The 22,414-nt window shown below is 45.8% G+C and overlaps 1 protein-coding gene across 2 annotated transcripts in view; it reads right to left on the reverse strand.

Moving 5' to 3' along the window:
- The window catches only part of ADAM19 (ADAM metallopeptidase domain 19), a 78,481-nt gene extending 58,408 nt beyond the window's left edge, over window positions 1-20,073 (reverse strand). For both annotated transcript variants that reach the window (XM_045185059.2, XM_024576937.4), the window contains exons 1-3: window positions 19,887-20,073; window positions 16,864-16,949; window positions 12,762-12,832 (exon numbers count right to left, since the gene is read on the reverse strand). In XM_045185059.2, the coding sequence (XP_045040994.2) occupies window positions 12,762-12,832; window positions 16,864-16,949; window positions 19,887-19,953 (224 nt within the window). In that variant the 5' untranslated portion in view covers window positions 19,954-20,073. The remainder of the gene's footprint in view (window positions 1-12,761; window positions 12,833-16,863; window positions 16,950-19,886) is intronic.
- Window positions 20,074-22,414: the final 2,341 nt, after the last annotated feature.

The following is a 22,414-nucleotide window of genomic DNA, read 5'->3' on the forward strand; positions in this document are numbered from 1 at the left end:
CTCACCCCTGCCTGCCATAGCAACCTCTTCTCTCACCATTTCCTTCCTCCCTCTCGCTCTCTGCTCTAACTGTAAAGAATTTCTTTCCATCTTCAAATATTACTCTTGCCTTTGAGCCTTTGAGCCTTTGCGCCTGCTGCTTGGAACCATCCTCCCCTTGTATAAGCCACGCCCCTTACCACAGCCCTTCTTCTCACTCACTTCACTTCTTCCTACAAGCCTTTGCTGACCTCCCCCCACTGCTGACACACACTGATCCCATCTTACTACTCCACTGTGCCATTACTTACTTAAGTTCCCCTTCCCCGCACTCCCACAGCACAACTTCCTCCATCACAGCGTGTCCACAATGACTCAGTTCTCTGTCTCCTCCACTGGGCTCTAAGCCCCAGGATGGCAGAGACTGTGTGTTGCTTGTTACTGCTCTCCCAGGACATAGCTCAATGCCTGCCATGTGGTCAGCACTCACAGTATTTGTCGGATGAAAGAAGAAAAGAAAATAAAGACAATTAGTTAAGAATTCCCAATGAGTGGTACACTACAGACTCTCATCACTAGAGACTCTCATCAGTAAAGCCAGCGATTCCCTGACCCAGTAACTGCCCCAGAGTTAAGACCATCACCAAGGTGCCCAAAAGCCAATTCATTTAGTATTTGAGGTGTTAGCCAAAGGTGCGTGTATGTCAATGAGTTCTAAGTAGAGAACGAGTAAGCTTTCCTTCTTTGAATCAACATACTTCCTGGGTGGATGTAAATGCCATGTCTCAGGGCAAAACCAGTCCAGAGGCCCAGTAGCAACCTCATCCTCCCATACATTTCCCCCAGGATAGTCATGCTCCACTGCCTAAGCACAAAGACCGACGAAGAGTAGAAAGCATCTGACCCAGACCAAATATTTATACATTAATCCTGTAGCTTCCGGAGAGTCCGTAATAAGAACTGAGGCACATCCTTGAAGCTAGGGAGAAAATAGAAATCTGGAAGATAAGACTTCCAGTGCATCTCCCAAACCCAAAAATATGTCCGTACATCCATCCGCCCCCCACCTCTGTGACCTGCTTCTCTGGAGACTCCCCACCTCCCTAAGTTGTGAAGAAGCCGTGTCTGCCTGTGCTCAGTCCCTAGCAGTCCACAGCTCCACCCACCAGGTACACCTCTGTCCACTTGGCTCAGCCCAAATCTCCCATCAACGGGGAGGGGCAGGGGAAGAACTTCTTCTTATCGAAGATGCAGAAAACACAGTGTGGCTTTAAAAGGCACCTCAAGTATCTTATCTAGAAGTACCCCACCCATCCTGACCACATGGTGGTTGTGTGGTTTTACCTTAGGCAAGAGAGAACATAACTCAAAGTCAAAAACAGGAGAATGAAAAACTTGAGCTCTGAGCCACTCAAGTTCTTGGGTAGCCCAGCTGTGGAAGAAAAATAAACCCCTTCCCCATTCCCCACATACCACTCTTAGGAATGAAAATGATTTGGCTGGTTGGAATACTGAATTCCTAAGAGATTATTAGCACTACAGTTTTGACTCCCCTTGACCCAGACCAAATATTTATACGTTAATTTTTCAGTCTGAATTCCTTTTCATCTTTCCACTTACCTCTCCTCCCTCCTTCCCTCGTCCAAAGGCCCCCCTCCTTGTTCCTGCAAGACAGAGCTCCAAGCAACCCTCCACGGAAAATTTCCCTATCCCCCAGTCAGAAGTCCTCGCTTCCTTCCTGTCTCCTCAGCCCTGCACTTTCGACTCTATTATGGAAAACTGGAATCTGCCTTGGATTTTGCTGTTCCTGTCTCCTCTCTCTTAGAAAGTAAACTGCCAGAGGGCAAGGGTAGTGTGTTTGCTCCCAGTCCCCACAGCGTCCGGCTCACACCCAGGTGCTCAGCCAGTATTTGCTGAACTCCACCTTGCGGAATGAAGACCAGCTAGCTGTGGCTGCAAAGGCAGGAGATCCATCAATGGGTGGGTGGATAAACAGAATGTGGGAACTCCATACAAGGGAACAAGAACAACAAAAGGACTAAAGTACTGATACTAGCTGTTCAACATGGAGAAAACTCACAAACATTACACTAAGTGAAAGAAGCCAGTCACAAAAGACCACGTGTTGTTTAATCCTTTTATGTAAAAAGTCCAGAACAGGCAAATCTACAGAGACAGAAGGAGATTAGTGTTTGCCTTAGGACTGAAGGGGGTGGGGAGCATGGGGAGTGACTGCTTATATTAGTTTGCAGGGGCTGCCTTAACAAACCACCACAAACTGACTGGTTTAAAAAAACAAATTTATGCCCTGCCTGGTGTGGCTCAGTGAACTGAGTGTCGGCATACAAACCAGGGTGGTGGTGGGGGTGGGGGCCCAGGTTGGGCACATGCCTGATTTGCAGGCCAGGTCCCCAGTGGGGGGCACATGAGCAGCAACCATACGCTGATGTTTCTCTCCCTCTCTTTCTCCTCTCTCTAAAAATAAATAAATAAAATCTTAAAGCAAAACCAAACCAAACAAATTTATTATCTCCCAGTTCTGGAGGCTGAACGTCTAAGATCAAGTTGCTGGCAGGGCCCTGCTGTCTCTGAAGGTTGTTAGGGAAGGTTCTGTTCTGGGCCCCTCTTCTAGCTTTTGGTAGTTCCTTGGCTTGTGGCAGCATAACTCCATGCCGTGTTCATGTCTATGTCTAAATTCCCCTTTTTATAAGAACACCAGTCATATTGAATTAGGCGCTACCCTTTTCCAGTATGAGCTCATCTTAAGGATTTATATCCCCAATGACTCTATTTCCAAATAAGGTCACTCTGAGGTACTAGTGGTTAGGACTGCGACGTAAGAATTTTGAGGGAACACATTCAACCTGTAACACTGCTGATGGCTTCTTTGGAATGATGAAAATGTTCAAAAAATCTGAATAGGTGGGGCTGCACAACTCTGTAAAGATACTAAAAAATATTAAATTGTACACTTTATATGCACGAACTCTATGGTGTGTAAGTTGTAACTTAACAAAGCTGGTTTTTTTTTAAAGGCAGGAGGGCTTGGATTTAAAGGGTCTTCCCAAGCTCCACAATCAACCATTGATGAGAGTGTGTGCAAAAGAGTTATCTAAACAAGGGTGACAAGATGTGACTTCGACAGAAGCCAAAGGCAATGTGCCTTTATCTACCTATGTGTTCCAAGTGGATTCCCTTTGACCATTGATTAAACCTAGGGGGTGATAGCCTAGAAGTCCATTCTAAGAATACAAGGGTTCTCACTCCAGCACTGTTTATAAAAACAAAGGGAAAAAAAGAAAACAGCTTGAATGCCCACCAATATGGAATGATTACATTAATCACAGCATCTTGATTATTGCTGAATCTGGGTGATTTGTATATGGGAATCCATTACATTATTCCCTCTCTTTCCACGTGCATTTGGTAATTTTTCATCATAAGAAATGTTAAGATGTATACTTACAATGCAACATCATACAGCCATTAAAAATGAACCAATAAATTTACATGGAAATGCATCTATAATATTCTCTTTTTCTCTACTGTATGTAAAAATAGTACAGCCTCTGGGGAGAAATCTGTGGAGTGGGAGGTACAATTTGTCAAAATTTAAAACATTTAAAATATATATGCCATCTGACCTTGCAACTCTACATCCAGACACCAACCCTACAGAAATACTTGCAAATGTGTGGAAGCCCATTACTGGAACATTATTTGTAAGAGCCAGAACTTGGAAGCCTAACTGTCTATTAAAGAGAAACTGATACATTTTGGTCCATGCATTCAATGGAATTCTATGTTGCCATTAAAAAGAATAAAATAGGCCTGTAAGTGTTACATAAAAAGATACTGAAGACAAGTAATGAAAAAGACAATTACAGAATAGTATATGAAGTATGATCTAATATATTTTAAAACTCTATTATTTGTGTAGTTTTTTTTCTAGAATTTTATTATCAAAGTTTTCAAACATTTCCAAAAGTTCTTACATAAGTTTTTTTAATGATTTGGGATTGCCCGTGCTATTTTTCCAAGTGGAAAAAAAAAAAGGCTATAAAACTGAGGATACTGTATGACCCTATTCGGGTAAATACAGAGTTAAAAAAATCTGTGTAAAATAGTATGTGTGTGGTAAATGCTCTCTCACTGGACGCCAGCTATCAGTGTATTAAGGTAAACAGCCTGATGGTAAAGGAATCCTCAAACTCCAGAATCGACTTCAGACTTCCTCCAAGGGCACAGCTTCCCTGCACTTTGACAAGGGTCCAGCTAAGGCCAAGAGGGCAGCTGACAGCTTCCTCCCATTCATTTTACCCTGTGCTCCTGCTGAAGGGCCGCCAGGAGAAATAAGCTGGAGACAAAAGAAAACCGTGGACATCCTTCCTGGCTACACAGGCAGCCCTGGCTGCAGGTCCCTGGAAGGAGAGAGAGCCGGAACCGGTGAACAAATCCTGACCTTCTTATCGGACAGTTCAGGGACCTGCCAAGGGAGGGACCAGGCACTGCTTCTGCAGGCACAGAGAAGAGATACAGTTTGGCTGACCGGAGAACCCTGCAATGCTGTATTCTTCAGATACAGTGAGGTCAAACTGGGCACTGGCTGGAGAACAGAAGTGAGCTTCCTCCCAGGGGCAATGGGTTTTAAGGTCAAGTCCTCTTAATTACATTTGGAAACCAACCCAGGGGAATTCCCTCTTACTTCATTCGTAACTGTTTTTCTAACCCCACAAAATACAAAGAATAGTGATTATTCATTGGTTTCCCCCAGGGCACTAGGCATGGTATAAGTTCTTTAAGAGCATTGTGTTATCAAATTCACACGATATCGGACAAAGTGGCCACTCTCATTAGTCCCATCAGGCGGATGAGGAAACTGAGATGTGCAAAGGTGAAGCGACTTGCCAAAGCACATATCGCCTGTGGCCACGAGGAGCCAGGCCCTGGACCCAGCCTGCCTGGACCATACCACTACAGGACACTGAAATCCAAACTCTAACCAGGGCCTTGGGAAGGAAGAAGCAAAGAAAAGAGGGAGGGCAGAATCATGGAGAAGTAATGCTAGTGCTCACGGAAGAAGAGCATACTGACCAAGGATGGGGCATCTGAGGCAATACAAGTTCATGGCTAAGAGCCTGGCTCCGCCCTTCCCACCCAGGTGACCTTGAACAAGTCACATGGCTCCATGTCTCAGGGTCCCCAGCTGCCAAATAGGGCTCACTTAGGCACTACACTTCACAGAGTTGCTGTGAAGATTCAATTAGATGAACCACGTAGAGACTGCAGAACAGAGCCTGCTGTAGAGGCATCTCCTTCGCTGCAGCTACTACCGTGGCTGTTGGCATCACTATTCATATCTGACCCGCATTCCTCAGCCAGAATTCAAAGGCAGACTGAGCATGCGAGTACAGGACCGAGAACTTGGGAAATGCTGATAAACAATAACCACACACACGATTGTATTTGTCAATATGTTTTTCTCTCGCCACTTTCATATTTGAAGACAGTCACATGCAAGCTTTGCCTCACCAAGACACTTCAGAAAACATCTGTTCTTGACTTTGCATGAACGAATGTTGGCATGTATTGAAAAGCTGCTTGTTATGTGCCAGGCATTGTACCAAGCACATCAGAATATGCGTACATTATCTCTAAACCTCACACGCCCATGTATTCGTTTCCTGTGGCTGCTGTGTGACAAATCAACACACGCTTGGTGGTTTAAAACAACAGTAAGTTATTCTCTCTCAGTTCTAGAGACTGGAAGGATGAAATCAGCATTACTGAGCCAAAACCTCCTTGTGGTTGAGTCCACTCCTTGCTTCTTCCAGCCTCTGGTGACTCCCTGCATTCCTTGGCTTTTAGCTTTATCACTCCAATCTCTTCTTCTGAGGTACACCGCTTTCTTCTATCTATGAGCAAATCTCCTTTGCCTTCTCCCTCTGCCTTTCTCTTACAAAGATAATTGCAACTGCATGTAGAGGCCACCCAGACCATCCAGGACAATCTCCCCTTCTCAAGATCCTTAATTTAGTCACCTTTACAGAGAAAGCCTTTTTTTATTTTTATTTTTTGCCATATAAAGTAGCAAAGCCTCACATTCCAGGGGTTAGAATGCAGGTACCTCGGGACAGCAGGGAAGGGAGGCATTTTTCAGCCTACCCCACCCTGCAATGAAGGTATGAATGTCTATTTCCTATGCAGGTGGTAGAATATTATAAAAGGCAGGTAGACCTGAGTTTGACTCTTGGCTCTAACTGACATGTAGGATAAATTATGTGAATTCCTCACACTGAAGTTTCCTCATTTATAAAATGTGAACAAGGATAACATCTCCTCCAAAAGGCTGCCCTGAGGATTCAATGGGACCGTGCGTGGAATACAGGGACTGGCTCTCAGTAAAGCTCACTAAGGAGTAATTTCATGAACACAGAAAGCAAGTGACTTGCTGAAGGCCACCTAACCAGCAAGTGACAGTGCCAGAATTCCACCTGGGTCTCTGGCACCAAAGCTCAAGCCTGTTTCGCTCTATGGATTATGGTGTTTTGGGTTTATTTGCTCATGGCCTTCAGAATCAACACACCTAGGTCATTTCAGTTCCAGATGCTCCTTGACTCTCTCCTCCACCAACTGTATAGCTGCCTCCCTGCAGATCGCCACTCCTAATTACTGAGACTGAGTCTATGCAAAGGCCCCGCAGACAGCAATATCATGTTTCCAATGATTTAGAAATAATGGGGACCCTGCTTACGCAGGGGTAGGGTTGAGAATTTGGCTTGTACAAGATTGGCCGGCAATCCATTGCATCTGTGACTCCAGGGGTTCTGGACATCATGAGAACTGGAAATGAAATCAACCTCTGTCTACAACGCCACCATTGGAAATGGCATCTCCAATGGGACCACGAGGTCTCTACGGGGCGAGGTGCTGACCAAGCATAGCACTTGGAATTTAAATTCATTTAATGCATTCACTGCCTCAGAGTCAAGGCGGCAGGGTTAATTCAGTTCCTGATACTTAAAAAAAAATGTTTCAAAACATTTCCAGCACTCACAGGCAGCTCTCATCAAATTCTGGTGTCCCCTCCCATCCATCCCACTGTTTTCTCGGCACCAGTCTCCTTGGGTTAGACAACCTCAGCTGCAGGGAATGGGGAGCCCAGCTGCACGCTGAGTTTGGAAAAACATTTTGAATACTTGAGATCTGCCAAGTACTTGGTTAAAGAATGATATCCTCTAATTTCTTAAGCCATGTGTATTTCAAGTGAAATGTAATCCATATGTGTGCGACTCATTTAAATGCAACTCAGTGAAGCATGGTTTCCCAAAAGCACTGGGATATGGTCTTAAGCCTTTCTTAAGCTTCTCTTAGATCCAGGACGTTGAATTTCACCAACAACAAATCAAGAGAGAGATGTAGAGAGTTGTCCTTTGTCCTAGTCCTAGATAAGATGTTAACATGAGTACCCAAGAGGAAGCAGGGGAGGTGTGGGTGAGGGAGAACTCCAGGCCTGGGCGGTAAGCAGGGCTTTGCTCTGGGTCAGCTACATATTTCTACCAGGCCTCCTTGGAGGAGAAGTGCAGTAGTAAAAGGTGTTAACGAATCCATCCTGTCTAGTGCTGAGAAATTCCTTTCCTGCCTGCTAGTTCTCCCCTTCCCTTGTTATACAACTAAATAGGGTTGAGGGGGGGAAAGGAGAAAATTAGGGTGCTAAATGGCTCCATTAGCACAAATGGCTTCATTTTGCAGGTTGTAGCCTGATTTCCAAGCCAACAAAAGCAGTCTCCTTCGCCAGTGGTATCTCTGTGGGACTGATAAAAAGTCAGAGGTAGGAAGAGAGATTCGATTCCGAAATAATGGTGAGTACTATGCCCAGCAAACCTCTAAATGCCCCCATTCCGCTATGACGATTGCTGTTCCTCATGAGGTCTGAAGGTCAATACACACACACAAAATAAATATCCTTTCTTATTAACTAGATTTGTGCAAACAGGGTCTGTCATTAGCCAGGGCTGAAGCACAACGAATGGGGTGAGACCAAAGGACATCAGTCGCTTTTCCAAGCCAAAATCTCAATCTTATCATCATTCAGACGCAGGAAGGGCAGTACAGTGAAGAGATAAAAGTTCCAGAATGTGCTCAAGAGACAAGCAGAGAGAAGCATATGGCCAAAGGTCCTCTGGGCACAGTGCCCACTAGGTGAGCTGTTCATTTGCTTTTGAAGGTGACCTTGCAATGTAGTGATCCTGCCATCTAATAATGCAGCTCAATGAGCACCCCGCAAGCTGGTTCAACAGTTCAGCGTGTCCTCCACTTGGGAAGAAGGGCGCGATGTAGAGAAAAGGAGAAGGAAGAGAGACAAGGCCTACATCTCCCGGGAGGGGTGCATCTCCCCAAATGCCTACAGCTCAGGAAGATTCCCTTTCATTTCAGCAAACAAAGTTTGTTTTTTTTTGTGTGTGTGTCCAATATGGTCTCTGGGTTGATGAGGCAGTCCTCAGAGCATGGGGGAAATTACACGGAGAAGTAACATTATGGAGGGATACCTCAAAACTGTGGGTTGCAAAAATAGCACGGTAATCTCTTCTCTGTAATTTCCCTTCTCGTGTTTATGTTGCCTAAATGGTGGGTCCTGAACTGGCAGTTCATCCGCAACTTCAAGGCCCATGGTTTTGGAGGCTATTTGCCTTTGTCCCAGTGCCCCTTACTTCCAGGAATGTCTCCACGAGTGGAGAGCAGACTCCATGCTTCTTCCCCATCCTTCCTCTTGCACGGTATCCTTTAAATAGGAGGTGCTGGAGGAGCTCTTAGAGCCCAACTGGGACAAAACCCCCATTTTACAGATGAGAAAGGTGAGGCCCAGGATGGCCAAATGGCTTCTTGGCCAATTCCACATGTCTGTCTCTGAGCTCAGTACTCTCTCCACTGTACCACACAGCCCCCACCACAAGTAAGGCTCTCCTAACAACAGCTATGCACCAACATGTGCAAATTATGTGCGTATGTGTGAATAAACACAAAACAAGGGAATATGTACTTTATCAGAGCAGTGTAATGCCTTCACGATATAGGGTCGAGTCCAAAAAAACAAGTGTGGAACAACAGGTATAGTATAATCTCATTCCTGTTCCTCCCTTCCCAACAGAAATAGCAGCCTTTGTGTGTGCGTCTGTGTGATTGTGCGTGTCAACGTGCACAATCAACGTGCATGTTCTCACAAGCATAGGAAAGGTCCGGGGTATGCCCACCAAACTGTTGACAGTGGATTCTTCTTGTGGGTGGGAGACATTCATTCTTTTACTTATTACACTTCGGTATTGCTACAAGTTTTAAATGAGCATGTATTGCTTTTGCAATTACAAAAAAACCACGAGCGAGAAATAATAGTAGCTGCCATTTACCGAGTATAGAATCCAAGCCAGGCACTCTGCTGGGTGCTTTACACACACCCTCCCATCTCCTGATCCCCATGGCTCCACAGAGTGCAACGGTCATTACACCCCACAGAGGGAAACTGAGGCTTAAAGAGCACACCCAGCTGGAAAGTGGGAGTGCTGGGATCTGAACCCAGGACTATCTGACACGGAAGCCATGTGCAAGCCATTATCCCCAGGATATATGTGCACTCAGTAGAGTGTGTCTCCCATGGGAATGCATCCATTGGTTCTGAGTTGCTTCATGGCAGAAAAAGGCTGCCAGCTGCCATGCTATTGAATAAGGGGCCTTGGGGCTCCTGCTGCCTGAGCTGATGGCCCCTCTCCTGGCCCACCCCCCGGCTCTTCCATCTTCACCATTCTTGGCAACCTCTCCATGTGTGAATTCCATCAAAGGCCTGCTCACTGCTATTTTGGACCACGCATTAGCACGTGGGCTTTGATTTGATGGGAGAAGGCCAGACACCTCCAGATGATGAAAAAGAAATTAGAAGTGCCCTCTCTCTCTCCCCTCACAGTTCCAGAAGCTCTTGCCTACAGCCCCTGGGGGGCCTGACAATCCAATGAATGGAGAAATGTTCGGGGGTTGGGGAAGGGAATGGCACCTTCATCATCTATTAGGGCCCTTGAGCTTGCTGTGCTGTCGCTGGGAGCTGACATCTCCAGGCCACCCCCATGGCTCATTTTCTCACCTTCAGCTCTTGACTCAAATATCAATTCACCACTGAGGCCTTTTCAGACCCCCATTCCTAAACAGCACCGCCCTCCCCACCCCTGCTCTTCCAAGCCCTTTTATTCCTTTGTTTCCATAGCACTTGTCAGCTGACATACTACCCATTCACTTGTTTATTTGTTTGCTGTTCCTGCCAGTAGAGTAAAAGCTCCATAAGGGCAGAGCTGTTCCATTCACAACTGCTTTCCCAGTACTGACACTAGTGCCCAGAGTGCTATAGCCGCATAGGAGATGAGAAAAAATGAATGGACCACCCTGGCTGGTGTGGCTCGGTGGATTGAGTGCTGGCCTGCAAACCAAAAGGTTGCTGGCTTGATTCCCGGTCAGGGCACATGCCTGTGTTGCGGGCCAAGCCCCCATTTGGGGGCAGGCAAGATGCAGCCAATCGATGTATCTCACACATCGTGTTTCTCTCCCTCTCTTTCTCCCTCCCTTTCCCTCTATCTAAATTAAAAAAATTAAAAATAAATATGAATGAGCCAGTCAAGGAACTTAGAAACCAGAGCCAGAGGAGTCACTTAGCACAAGGCCCAGTTTGCCCTCAAAAATCACAGGATTATAAAAACCTTAACAGAGAGATTTAAAAAAATCAGAAAACCATCATCCCCACCCCCTAAGCTGTTTTGCATCCGGCCTCGCACACACCATGAATGAGAAGGTTTGGGAAATAAACACACTAGGAAGTCGTGTGCAGTTGGAGTTCCGCTTGCTAACACATGTTCAAAAACAAAAAGCCCAATTTAGACGAAAATAGCAGGAAGCTGTCCCCTAGGGATACCTGATGAGGTCATAGTGCTTGACTGTGCTGTTTCCATTTTTGTCAAGTCTCCTGCCTCCTGCCAATTCAAGGAGGCAGGGAAGCACATCCAACCCCCCAGCCGCTCACTGGGAAGCCACACAACAGAACTACACATGTGGTCTCTCCTTGAACCCAGACCCACGCCAAGAACACAAATGATCCTGGTCTCCCCTCTCTCATTTACCTGCTCTGTGGCCTTAGACAAGTGCCTACCCCTCTGAGTAGAAGTTTCTGCATCCACACACAAGACCGTTGTTCTCAGTGTTTTTTAAAAGTGTCTTCCTGCTATAACTTCCTTTTTCTTGCAAAGGCTCCAAAACAGGAGGGAGGGACGAGTGCTGGGATCCCTGCTGGGCCAGCCCAACTCCTAAGGATTTGCGCATGACAGCAACCCCACCACTTGGACTGCCCAGAGGAAGCTGAAGGGTCAAATCCTCCATTTGGGGGCAGAATAGGGTGGATTAGATTAAGTGACAACAGGGAACATTTAGACTAGAGCTAGAGGGCAGGGGCCATGAGAAACTAAAGCCGACCCCTGAGAGAGATTATCAAGAACAGACCCTCTGTAGGCCGTTCCCTGCAGGACAGAAGGATGACTAGGCGAGGAGAAATCCCAGGCATGCAGAGCCTGCACCCTCTGGGGACAGAGTCAGCCAGGTCTGTTCCAGGGAAGTGAGACAGAAAGAACACATTCTTGGGCTGGGTTGACGCTCAGGAAAAAAGTAGCTAAAGTAATTGAGATGCCCATCTTTCTGCAGGCAGAAGGAAGACGTGGGTGAAGCCCCATTACTGCACCTGCTGAAGTCACATTTCTACGACACTTCTGATGCCACTCACCCTCTTTTGACTCCATTCACTCTCGGTTGCAAGGGTCCAGAAGCCCAAATTGGGAATAATTTATATTCTCACGTTCCACCCGAGTTCATTAGCCATTCCCACCCTCCTGGATATGGGAAGGTCCCCAGCCATCCCTTTCTTGGCAGTAATGTGTCTGATTACTCATCTGCTTCCAGGGAGGCTGCCAAGAGGAGATGGGCAGTTGTCCGAGTCCTTCAGCCTCATCTGCAAGGTCTGTGTGGCAGAGCCCAAGTGGGGAAATACCAAAGGCCTTCAGGGTCTCTGGGCCGAGGAAGGAAAGCTCTCCAGTGGCCAAGCAGATTGGGAATGACCCGAGAGCAGGCAACAGACACAGCTATGCATTATCTATCTATGCACCTGCTCAATAACGTGAATCAAGATATAACTGTGTATGATGGCAAACCAGTGTGGAAACGTTTCTGACTCAGGCCACCACCCAAGATGAATGAGGTTAGAAAGGTGGATGCGGCAGCTCGATGAAGCCGGGAGACTGCTGACCATGCCCTTATTGGCAGAATCTCAGACTGAGCCCAACCAAAGCAGATGGAGCAGCCAGGGTTGGAGGCGCAAATCCCAGAACACTCCGCCTTGCCTCTCTCCTCTCTGCTGTTTTCCTCTAATCTCCTTTGCTTCCTGCCATGCCCCGAGCTGCAGCTAGTATGACAACTGCTGGAGTCCTCTAGTCCATCCCTCCTTCACTCATGTGCACACTCACACATATACGAACTCTAGGAAACCCTGGAAATAAGCTTGTTACACAGTCCAGCAATTTCACAGTAAGTCCAGAGGCTGTGGAAACGCTGTCTTTGCAAGAGGCTCCCCACAAAGAAACCAAGGGTTGAGAGAGAGCCTGGGTCCCTTCACTGACTGCTTCCTTACGAAACAGTGGCACCTGCGTCCGGCGTTGACATGGAAATGAATCGTTTCATTTTAGGCAAGGGAGGGGTCCACTTACTCATTCTTCTCCAGGTCCAGGATCAGCTCTCGCCCCTCGGCCATTACCCTGAGCTCAGCTTTGAGTGGATGCTAAAAGCAACAACAAAAGAATGTCAGCTCCTAAATGCAGGATGGACGCTCCCAGAAACAGACACAGGATCTAGCACAGTCCTCTGACATTGATCCACAGGAAGTGAAAGAGAAAGGGTCAATTGCATTTCCAGCCCAAACATAAAATAGCTTCAATCCCAGAAGGACCAATTTCCCTCCCCCATCTGCCTTCTCCTAAAAGACAAAGGAAAAACTCCCAGCTGAAATGTGGTGTAAGTGCTTGTATGCGGGTCTGGGAAAGGCAAATGCTGGAAAACACAATCTTCAACAGCAAATCTTGTGTGGGATCAGATCTGGAATCCAGGGCTGACTCTGACACTGCCATGATGTGAACTTGGACATGTTACTAGACCTCCTTACAGCTTAGTGCCCTCATTTATAAAACAGAGATAAAATGGGGCTCTTGTAGGTTTAAGTGACAAAGTGAATATGAAGAACTGATCTGGCATACAGGAAGCCTCAATACATGGTGGCAATTATCTAAAATGCCAGGGAAAGCCTATCATAGTGGGTTCTTATTTTATATTATTTTGTTTGGATACCCCCCATCATCTCAGAGAAGACAACTAGGAACACTTCCAGCTAAGGTTTTTTTAAGCCAAAGGAAGACACATTTTACATACAAGAGAAAATCTGCTGATGCCCAAAGTTGCTATACATCCAGCACAGGTTATTTAAGGTATCATACAAATGACCAATAAGCAAGAAAAACAGGTTCAACATCACTACTAACTCCCCCCTCCAATTTTTTTCAAAAATACCTGAAAAAAACCCATGCATCACAGTGCAACAGAGCACACTGTACAATGGGCACTCTCGTACCCTACCAGGGAGACTTTCAGCTGATACCACCAACTCACTGGAAAATAATTTGACAGTACAGACTGAGAGTTTTTAAGTGTCTGAAAAGAGTTTTTATGTCTGAAAGGAACGAATGGAAGAAGGGGCAAAGCCTTACTATACACAAACATGTTCATTAGTTATAACCCTAAATAATGAAATATAACCTAAATGTCCGAAATAGGAGAATGGGTAAATAAATGACAACCCGTTCACGTGACGAAACACTAGAGTCATTAAAAACAAAGACTTTAAAGAATTTCTGAAGTATCAAGAAAGTATAAATGATAATTATGAAGCAGACACTCAAAATATACACAGCATGTTTTATTTAAATATACTTTTGCAAAAAGGAAAAAGCAAAGAGAAAAAAAACCCTAAACCAACAAGTTACCATAGTTACCTCCAAGGCAGTGGGACCCCTGGTTAACTTTATTTTCTTTTGTGAAACTCGCCGTGTTTTTATAATTGCGTAAGGAACCGGCCTCTTATTTCTTTTTAACCTTATTATTGTGGAAAATTTCAAAGAAATTAAAAATCAAAGTCAAAGTAAATCTCCATGCTTCAACAATTCGACTTCCAGCGGTTAAACTACTTTTCAAGGAAGAAATTATTGATTTTCATCTTTAAACCTGTTTAAAACAGCATCTATTCTCTGGGGTATTTTAAATATGTGCTCTCCAACTTGATAGCAAGGAACTGATAAACTCTTGAGGTCTCTTTCAATCTACAAAACTCTTGGGAGAGTTTCTGCCCATTTGAATGTGGAACTGAAAAGTTAGTTTTGGCGTGTCTGAGAGTAGGTCATCTGCTTTGTCATCCCCCTCTGGTTGGGGGCCTGCGTCCTCCAAGCACATTTGTTCCTCTGACTCGCCTCAAACCCCACTTCCCAGTAGCGTCCTGGGCAACCCTGAGCGCTTTCTGGGCTCTGAGATCTGAACTTTCTGATCCAGGATGCTTGAGCAACCCTGTCCTTTGCTTCTTTTATTTTGCTACTTTGTCTTACTGACTTCTCTTAAGAACATTTCAAAACCACGGGGAGAGGAAGTTAGGTGGATGTTTGCCCAATAACTTTCACTAAGGGATTCACTTCTCTGTTTCTGATGCCCTGCTTCAGCTCTGCTAACACCTCTTCTGGTTGCTGGTCCTTTGCCACTTTACTCTGGGCAGTTCGGGAACAAGGGCCCTGCGCAATCGCATTAGGGTTCAGGGACACCGTCCCAAGTGGTCATTTGAGAAAAAGCACGTGGCAACTGAGCGGTAGTAATTCTCTTATCCAAGAGGTAGGTGGCCATGGGACAGCCCGCACAAAAAAGGAAAGTTGATACAAATCAAAGCCCCGTTACCTCTCCCCCAAAGAAACACAAACTGTAACATGAGAACAAGCTCAGACACTGCTATTTTTTAAATATGATGGTCCTTGTTTCTAGGGAGACATTTCATCTAAAGCAAAGAAACAGCATTGCGAGGATCTGTGCAGCCTCCCAGGCCAGCTTCAATCAGCTTTTCTCTTGCAACTCCACCCAGTGCTAGGAATGGGTGACTCCACCTCTCCTAAGGAGCTAAGCCACTATTATTGTATTTACCCCAGGGAAGGTTAAAATTCCTTTCACTTTAGGGCTGCATTAAACAGATCTTTAGCTCCATAGGGTATTGGAAATCTGTCCTATGTATTGCATCCTCATTAAGATCCAGTATTGTATTTACTATACAGTGAGTGTTCAATCCATGTTTGATGAATTAATTATGCAAATGAGAATAAGAGGCCTGAGTGGGACCCGCCTACTTCTCTCTCCCCTACTCACCCCGCCCCTCTCTCTGACATTCCTTCATTGGTTCATTCAGCAAATACTTATGGTGCCAGGCCCTGGGATGACTATTCGTACAAAACGCCATGATTCTGAGCAGACAATGGCTGGGAACAAAGACAGGATCTGGGGCTCCACTTTGTTTCTCAAACCCTTCCTGAGGATGCCCAGCATCCCACAGCTGGACGGAACAGAGAGGCCGCTACAAAGAGTATCAGAGACATTCCTCGGCAATAATGGATAGGTTGGACTATCTAAGATCTGAATTTTTAAAAATAACCTGCTCAAGGATGGCCATCCATTAATTTGTCTAGACTTTTCCTGAAGCTATTTTCAGCCTTTCTTACTTTTTGATGAAATGAATTCAATGCATTTATTGTCTTTAGGGTAAAATGTTACTTGCTTGTCATTTGTCCTAAAATGTGTGCTGTAAGTTCTCTTAGTAAATACAAATTGGAGCATTTTTTTTAACATGTCAATATTACTCTAACCATAACTTTAAGGATTCCAGGCATTCTCCCTCTGTATTTACCTTTCTAGACTCAAAAGCTACAAAGTCTGAGATCCTTCCTGACACCGCTCTCTCCTCTCTCTCCTACTATAATCTTGCTCTTACATGTTGCCCAATAAATCACTGACCCTTTGAAACCGAAGAGATCCTATTCACTACCCACTCTCCCAAGCCCTCTCCCTTCTCATTCCCTCTAAGCCCTATTTTATCAATGAGGAAACTGAAGTTCAGAAAGTGGAAGGTCAACAACCACATCTTCCCTTCTAGCTCCCCCATGTAAAACCCAGAGCCACAAAGAATATCCTGGATGCACAGGCCCTCTGTACAAGAACAGGGGAGTGTTTTCTGTCTTCTCCCCAAGCTCCTTGATAAAGCCTGTGCATTTTGCTGGTGCTGTAGCCCAAGATGCCCATTGGATTTTAAGATATATATTCCCTAGTACTAGGCCCCTACCTGGTCTCTTATTTAAAAAATAGTTTGGATTAGCATTTTCTCTCTAAGTGCATCACCTCATCAATAAAATAAAGCATGTATTATGTGGAGCAAGAAAAATAATGCCAATGTTTAATCAATTCCAAATGAGTTGGTGATGTTTGTGACACACATTTGCACTTAGTTTGTATCAGCATTAACATGGATTTTCATTTCCTCAACTAACAGCATTTGAACGTGTTCTACAGATTTGTCACACGACGAAGGGAAGTCTCATCTGGGTTTCCAAAAATGACAAACAGACAGGATAGAGTGGGTGAGACAGAACTAACGGTGATGACAGTTGAGTAGGTGGCCCAAGCCTCACACTGTGAAGTTGTCAACTCTTGCCTCTGAAAATGGAGAGCTTTTGGTCTTACCTTTTCGCCCATGGGGCTTTCTGCAGTCTTCCACTGAGGTATTATTAGTTCATGCTGTAGCGGGGGGCTGCCCTCCCCACTTCCTCCTGCCGATACAAGAAACACAACCATTGGAATCCCAGACCTCTGCACCCTAGCTAAGCCAGGCATGCCCTGCCAACTGGGAGGAGGAACCCCATCTTGGGTCATTAGAAGACCTGCTGGATTCCAGGCTCTTGGCACTTATGGGTCAGGCGCTCTGCTAAGTGTTGGTAATACAGTGCCAAACAGGTAGCAAGGTCTCTGTACTCTTCACAAAGTGTATCTTCTAGAGGTGAGAAATAGATAACACACAAATATTCTCAAATGGTACAACAGAGTCAGGGCATAAAGAGACACTGAAGAGGGGTTCCCTATTTTAGACAGGATTGCCAGCAAAGATGGCATTTAATTGAGAGACCAGAAGAAGGCAGCCATGCAAAGATCTGGAAGAAGGGTGCACCAGGGAGAGGAACCAGCAGGCACGATGACCCTGCGTGAGCAGAAGCAGACTTGGCCTGTTTACCAAAGCAGCCGAAGTTAAAGGTAGCTTGAGTCTAGCAAGTGAGGGGGGAAGTTGATAGGAGAGGTGGTCAGCAAGACAGCCATGGGTCTGATATCACAGAGGCCATGGAAAGTGTCTTGATTTTATTATAAATAGATTTGGAAGGCACTGGAGGGTTTAAACACAGAGCAATATGATCTGTATTCAGTTTTTAAAAGATTGTTCAGCCTGCTGGGTGGCGACTGGAAGTGGAGCGGGGTGGGGGGGGTGGTGCGGGGAGAGTGAGAGTAGAAGCACAAGGCAAAGCTGGAGACTTGCAGGAGTCCAGCCTGTGAGAGATGATGGTGCCTCAGACTAGAATGACATCAGTGAAGAGGAATGAAGTGGTTGGATTCTGGGCATATTCTGGAGGTCAAGCCCATGGGTATTATTTCAATTGAGCTTCAGTTTTCTCATCTGTAAGATGAAAATGATGATACCTGCCTGCCCATCTCACAGCATTACTTGGGGAGAGTCACTGTGAAATTACTTCTCAACCCACAAAGCATCATAGCATGGACCTGAGCTTCCTAATGGGAAACCCACCTTTGGCTATCACTTCCTACTTTCCAAATCAATCTCACCACCCAGTTCTCCTTCACCTTCACAAAAGCCCTGGGATGTGGGTTGCAGGATCCCTATTTTGTAAGAAAGGAAAACTGAAACTTGTGTGAAGAAAGACATGGTCAAGGCAGTGGCAACCTCAAATACAGGTTGTAGACAATCTTTTTTTTTAAAGAGTTTATTTATTTACTTTTTAGAGAGGGAGAGAAACATCGATGTGAGAGAGAAACATTGATCGGTTGCCCCTTGCATACCCTCAACATAGCCCCATGAGGTACTGACCAGACATGTGCCCTGATGGGAATTGAACCAGCAACCTTTTGGGTTGTGGGACAACGCCCAACCTCCTAAGCCATACCAGTAAGGGCCAGACAATCTTAATAAAGTGGTCATTTCCCAAGACCTAGTCTCTACAAGAATAGGCCAAACCCATAAGACTCCTGGGGACGAGGGTGAGGACTCCAAAATCTATTCTTTCTAAACGCACATCAATCACATAGAATGTAGCAAGTGATGGAGCGACATGGTTGTTTTGTTGGAGGGGTGCGACTATGAGTGATTAACTTTCCTTTCAGATTAGTGATGTAACGTATTCTCAGACAAAACATATCCTAAAAATAATCTCATTAGATGTGCATTAGAGTTTCAACATATTGGTAAAAAAAAAAAAAAAAACAACAACCCAGAAGCAATGCATTTTATTCATTACACGTTTTCTAAGTCCTTAACTATGTGCCGGGCAGTATGCTTGGTGCTTCATCCTCATAGGGGGCACCAGAGCATAGTTCCTGCCCTAGTGGCTCTAAAGGTCAAGATTGTTTGCAAAAAAAAAAAAAAAAAAAAAAGAATTATATGATACTTAATGGAATATTTAAAAATGAAATGATCTTTATGCTGAAAGCAATCTAAAGGCTCCATAATGGAGGACCACAGGACATTTTAAGAAAAATTGTTCAAAATTCGTAAGTAAGGCAAAGAGAAAGCAGGACATCCTTCAATATCACATTATAGCATTGTTTAACAGGCCCTTCCATACATCACTGAATGATCAAGGGGAAGTTACCTTTGTCTGACTTTTTAAATTTACTATTAATTAAAAGACTATGCTCACTTATGGGTCAACTGGAGATTTCTGACTGGTGGAGATGCAAACGACTTCAGTATAGTAGAAAGATAACGAAGAATCCTGGTCGTCTGGCCCTGGTTGTTGTATGGGGTTACTACCCACTTTTGCCTCTGTCCCAGCAAAGGTTCCAACATTCTTCCTCCAGTGCTCGGACCGCCCCCCCGTTCCTCTAAGGCTTTGAACCAGCTTTACCACTCCACTCACCGCCTCGTTAACGACCCGAACAAATCTTTGCCACCCATTCATCCTATATTTGGATGAGAGACATGTTTTTAACTTTTTGAAGATTATACTCCTGCAATTTCTTGATGGAATTTATAGTCATTCAAATCCTCTTTTCTGAGAATTTAATGATGTGGGAAATGCTCATTACGTGAAGTAGAAAATGCAAGCACAAAACTGTACATACAGTATGGTTCCAATTTTATCAGTATATATTTATAGGAACACACACACAAAGACTGGAGAAAAGAGGAGAGACTAGAAAAGCAGCGGAAAGAGAAGCCAAAAGCAGGAAAAAAACAGAGGAAAGAGAGAGGGGGGAGGGAGGGAAACCAGGGAGGGGACCCGCTGTTTTCTTCTTGTTCGGAACCTCCACCACCTCCCAGGGCGTGCAACGTGGGAACAAAGCGGGTATCCCGGGCTGGAAGACCTCAGGGACGCAGCCCCGCGCAGCCCCGCGGAGTTGCGAGGGGCAGCTCCCAGGTCCCCGGGCCACCTAGCCCACCCGTCTCCATCCCCACCCCAGCCATCTCTTGCCCGGCCACTTACTTCTGCTCCACACCGGCAGAGCGAGCGCCAGCAGGCACAGCCGGGCGGCACACACACCCCTGGGCATGGTGGCAGCGGCCCCTCGCGCGCTCCGCACTCACAAGCACGCAGCCATGCCAGCACCCCAACCAGCCGGCGACGCGTCTGGAACCCACTGACCGCCCAGTGCCTCCCGGCCCTGCTCCCAGCCATCTGCGAGAAGCTCCGCCCTGCGGAGGTGGAGGAGGGGATGGGGATGGGGATGGGCCCGCCCAGAGGGAGGTAGGAGGGACCGCCAGGGGGCGGAGTCGGTGGGACCCCTTGGGAGTCCGCCGGCTCAGGTGACCCGGAGCTGAGCCGCAAGGCTTCACTGAAGGTGGGGCGAGGCCTGGGCAGAGTCGGGGCTTGGGCTTGCGGGAGTTAAACTAGACCCCTGTCTGCTTGGGCTTGCGGGAGTTAAACCAGACCCCTGTCTGCACAGCGGCCGTTTCCTCTGTCCTGCACTGTGCCAGACGCCGTGGGTGACACTCAGAGGCTACTCAGCTGCACCCATCCCCAGAGGCTGCCACGCTGGGAGGGAGGTTTCGAAAGAGTTAACGGAACCATCAGACACAAAGAACTAAGTGCTATATAGAGTTGTTTTCTTAGCAGAACACAAATCAAGGAGCCATTCCTTCTGACTGGGAGAAGAGGGAGGGCGGGGAAGAGAGGGATCCCAAAGAAGACATCTGAGCTAGGGAGGGGGAGGACTGTGGCCCCAGGCGGAGAAAATGGCCCAGAGAAACATACTAGGGAGGGAAAGCCTGCGATCTCAATTGGAGGAAAACCGGAATTTGGGGTGGTTAGGATTTAAGGCTTTGGAGGGCTTACTATCTGCTGGAATACTAACGATAACCGAGAGACGGACTTAGCACTTAGTAAGTTCCAGGCACTGTCCTCAGCACTTTACACCCATTAACTTACTTAATTAATTAATCTCGGAAAAGAGCTATTTTTTATTGTCCTTTAATATGTGCCAGGAACTCTGCATACATCATCTCTTTTAATTAGCCCCATAATCTTCTAGGGCAGGTACTAATCGTATCCTGTTTTACAGATGAGAAAACCAGACTTGAGAGGCTAATTTGCCCAAGGTCAGTTGCCTCTTTAAAGGTTCTATCTCCAAATACAGTCATACTGGGGATAAGGGCTTTGACATATGAATTTCGGGAGACAAAGTTCAGTCCATAATATTCCATCCTCTGGCCCCCAAAATGCATGTCCTTCTTGCATGCAAAATACATTCTCCGCATCCCAGTAGCCTCCAAAGTCTTAACCCATTCCAGCATCAACTCCAAGTCCAATGTCTCATCTAAGTATCTACTCTACTCAGATATGGGTGAGACTCTGTGTGTGGTTCATCCTGAGGCAAAGTCCTCTCCATCTGTGAACTGGTCAAAACCAGACAACTTACTTGCTTCTGAAAGGGAGATTATAGGATAGATATCCCCATTCCAAAAGGGAGAAATCAGAAAGAAAGGGGTGATGGGTTCAAAGCAAGTCCCGAAACCTAGCAAGGCAAATTCTACTAAATATTAAAGCTCCAGAATAGTCCTCTGGCTGGATGCTCTGCTTTGCAGGCCCACTGAGACAGGAGAGTCATCCCCGTGGCCCTAGGCAGTGGCCTTGCTCCCTCAGCTCTGCAGCAGCCCCACACCTGGGGCTTTTTGCTGCAGCCCTGCCCCTTGAGGCACTAGGCAGGAGCCCCCTGGCTCCCAATACCTGGAGGGGCACCCAGTCTCAGAAACCAAGAAAATAGCATCTTGCCCTCCAGGCATATAGGGGGTATCCAGGGGTATTGTCTCTATCCTGACCATCTCTGAATCACCTTCGGGGTTATTTTCCCACTTCCTTGGAGGATAAAGCATGCTCAGTAGCTCTATTGTTCTGTCCTGTAGAATCCCAGAAGTCTAGAAGACTTTCTGTATTTCATCCTGACTCTGTTCTCGTTGGTCCAAACTGGCAGAGTCTCTGCTGATATATTCGTATTTTGCTGTGTGTGCACTTTTTCACCCAAATTTTTGTGAGAAAAATAAGGGTGTGCATTATACATGGGTAGTACTAATTCTGTATCTATGTAAATGTTTTTAATTCTTTTATTTATGAGCTAAAAGTATAACTCTAGAAAGCAATAACGATATCCTTATACAAAATAATACCCTGGAATATGATAATCGGTTTTGTTTCTAAATATAAATAAATACATAACTGAATTAAAAAATTAAAATGAAAGATTTTTTTTCCTGAAAGTTTGGGCCAAAAAACGTGGGTGCACATTATACATGGCAAAATACAGTAATTGCATCTCTTATTCCTGGTTTCTGTTACAAGGGCTGATTAACTGCATGGGTCACCTTATAGGGACACCTTGACATCCTATTAGCCCTGTCTCCTAGTACAGTCACATTGGGAGTGAAGCCTTCCCCATGCTGATGGGAGTAGGGGCATAATTCAGTCCATGATGGTAGACTTTACCCCTAGAGCCAAGAAACTAGAATCCTAGTCCCAGC

The sequence above is a fragment of the Desmodus rotundus genome, chromosome 6, assembly GCF_022682495.2.
Source record: "Desmodus rotundus isolate HL8 chromosome 6, HLdesRot8A.1, whole genome shotgun sequence".
In the NCBI taxonomy this organism is placed as follows: domain Eukaryota; kingdom Metazoa; phylum Chordata; class Mammalia; order Chiroptera; family Phyllostomidae; genus Desmodus; species Desmodus rotundus.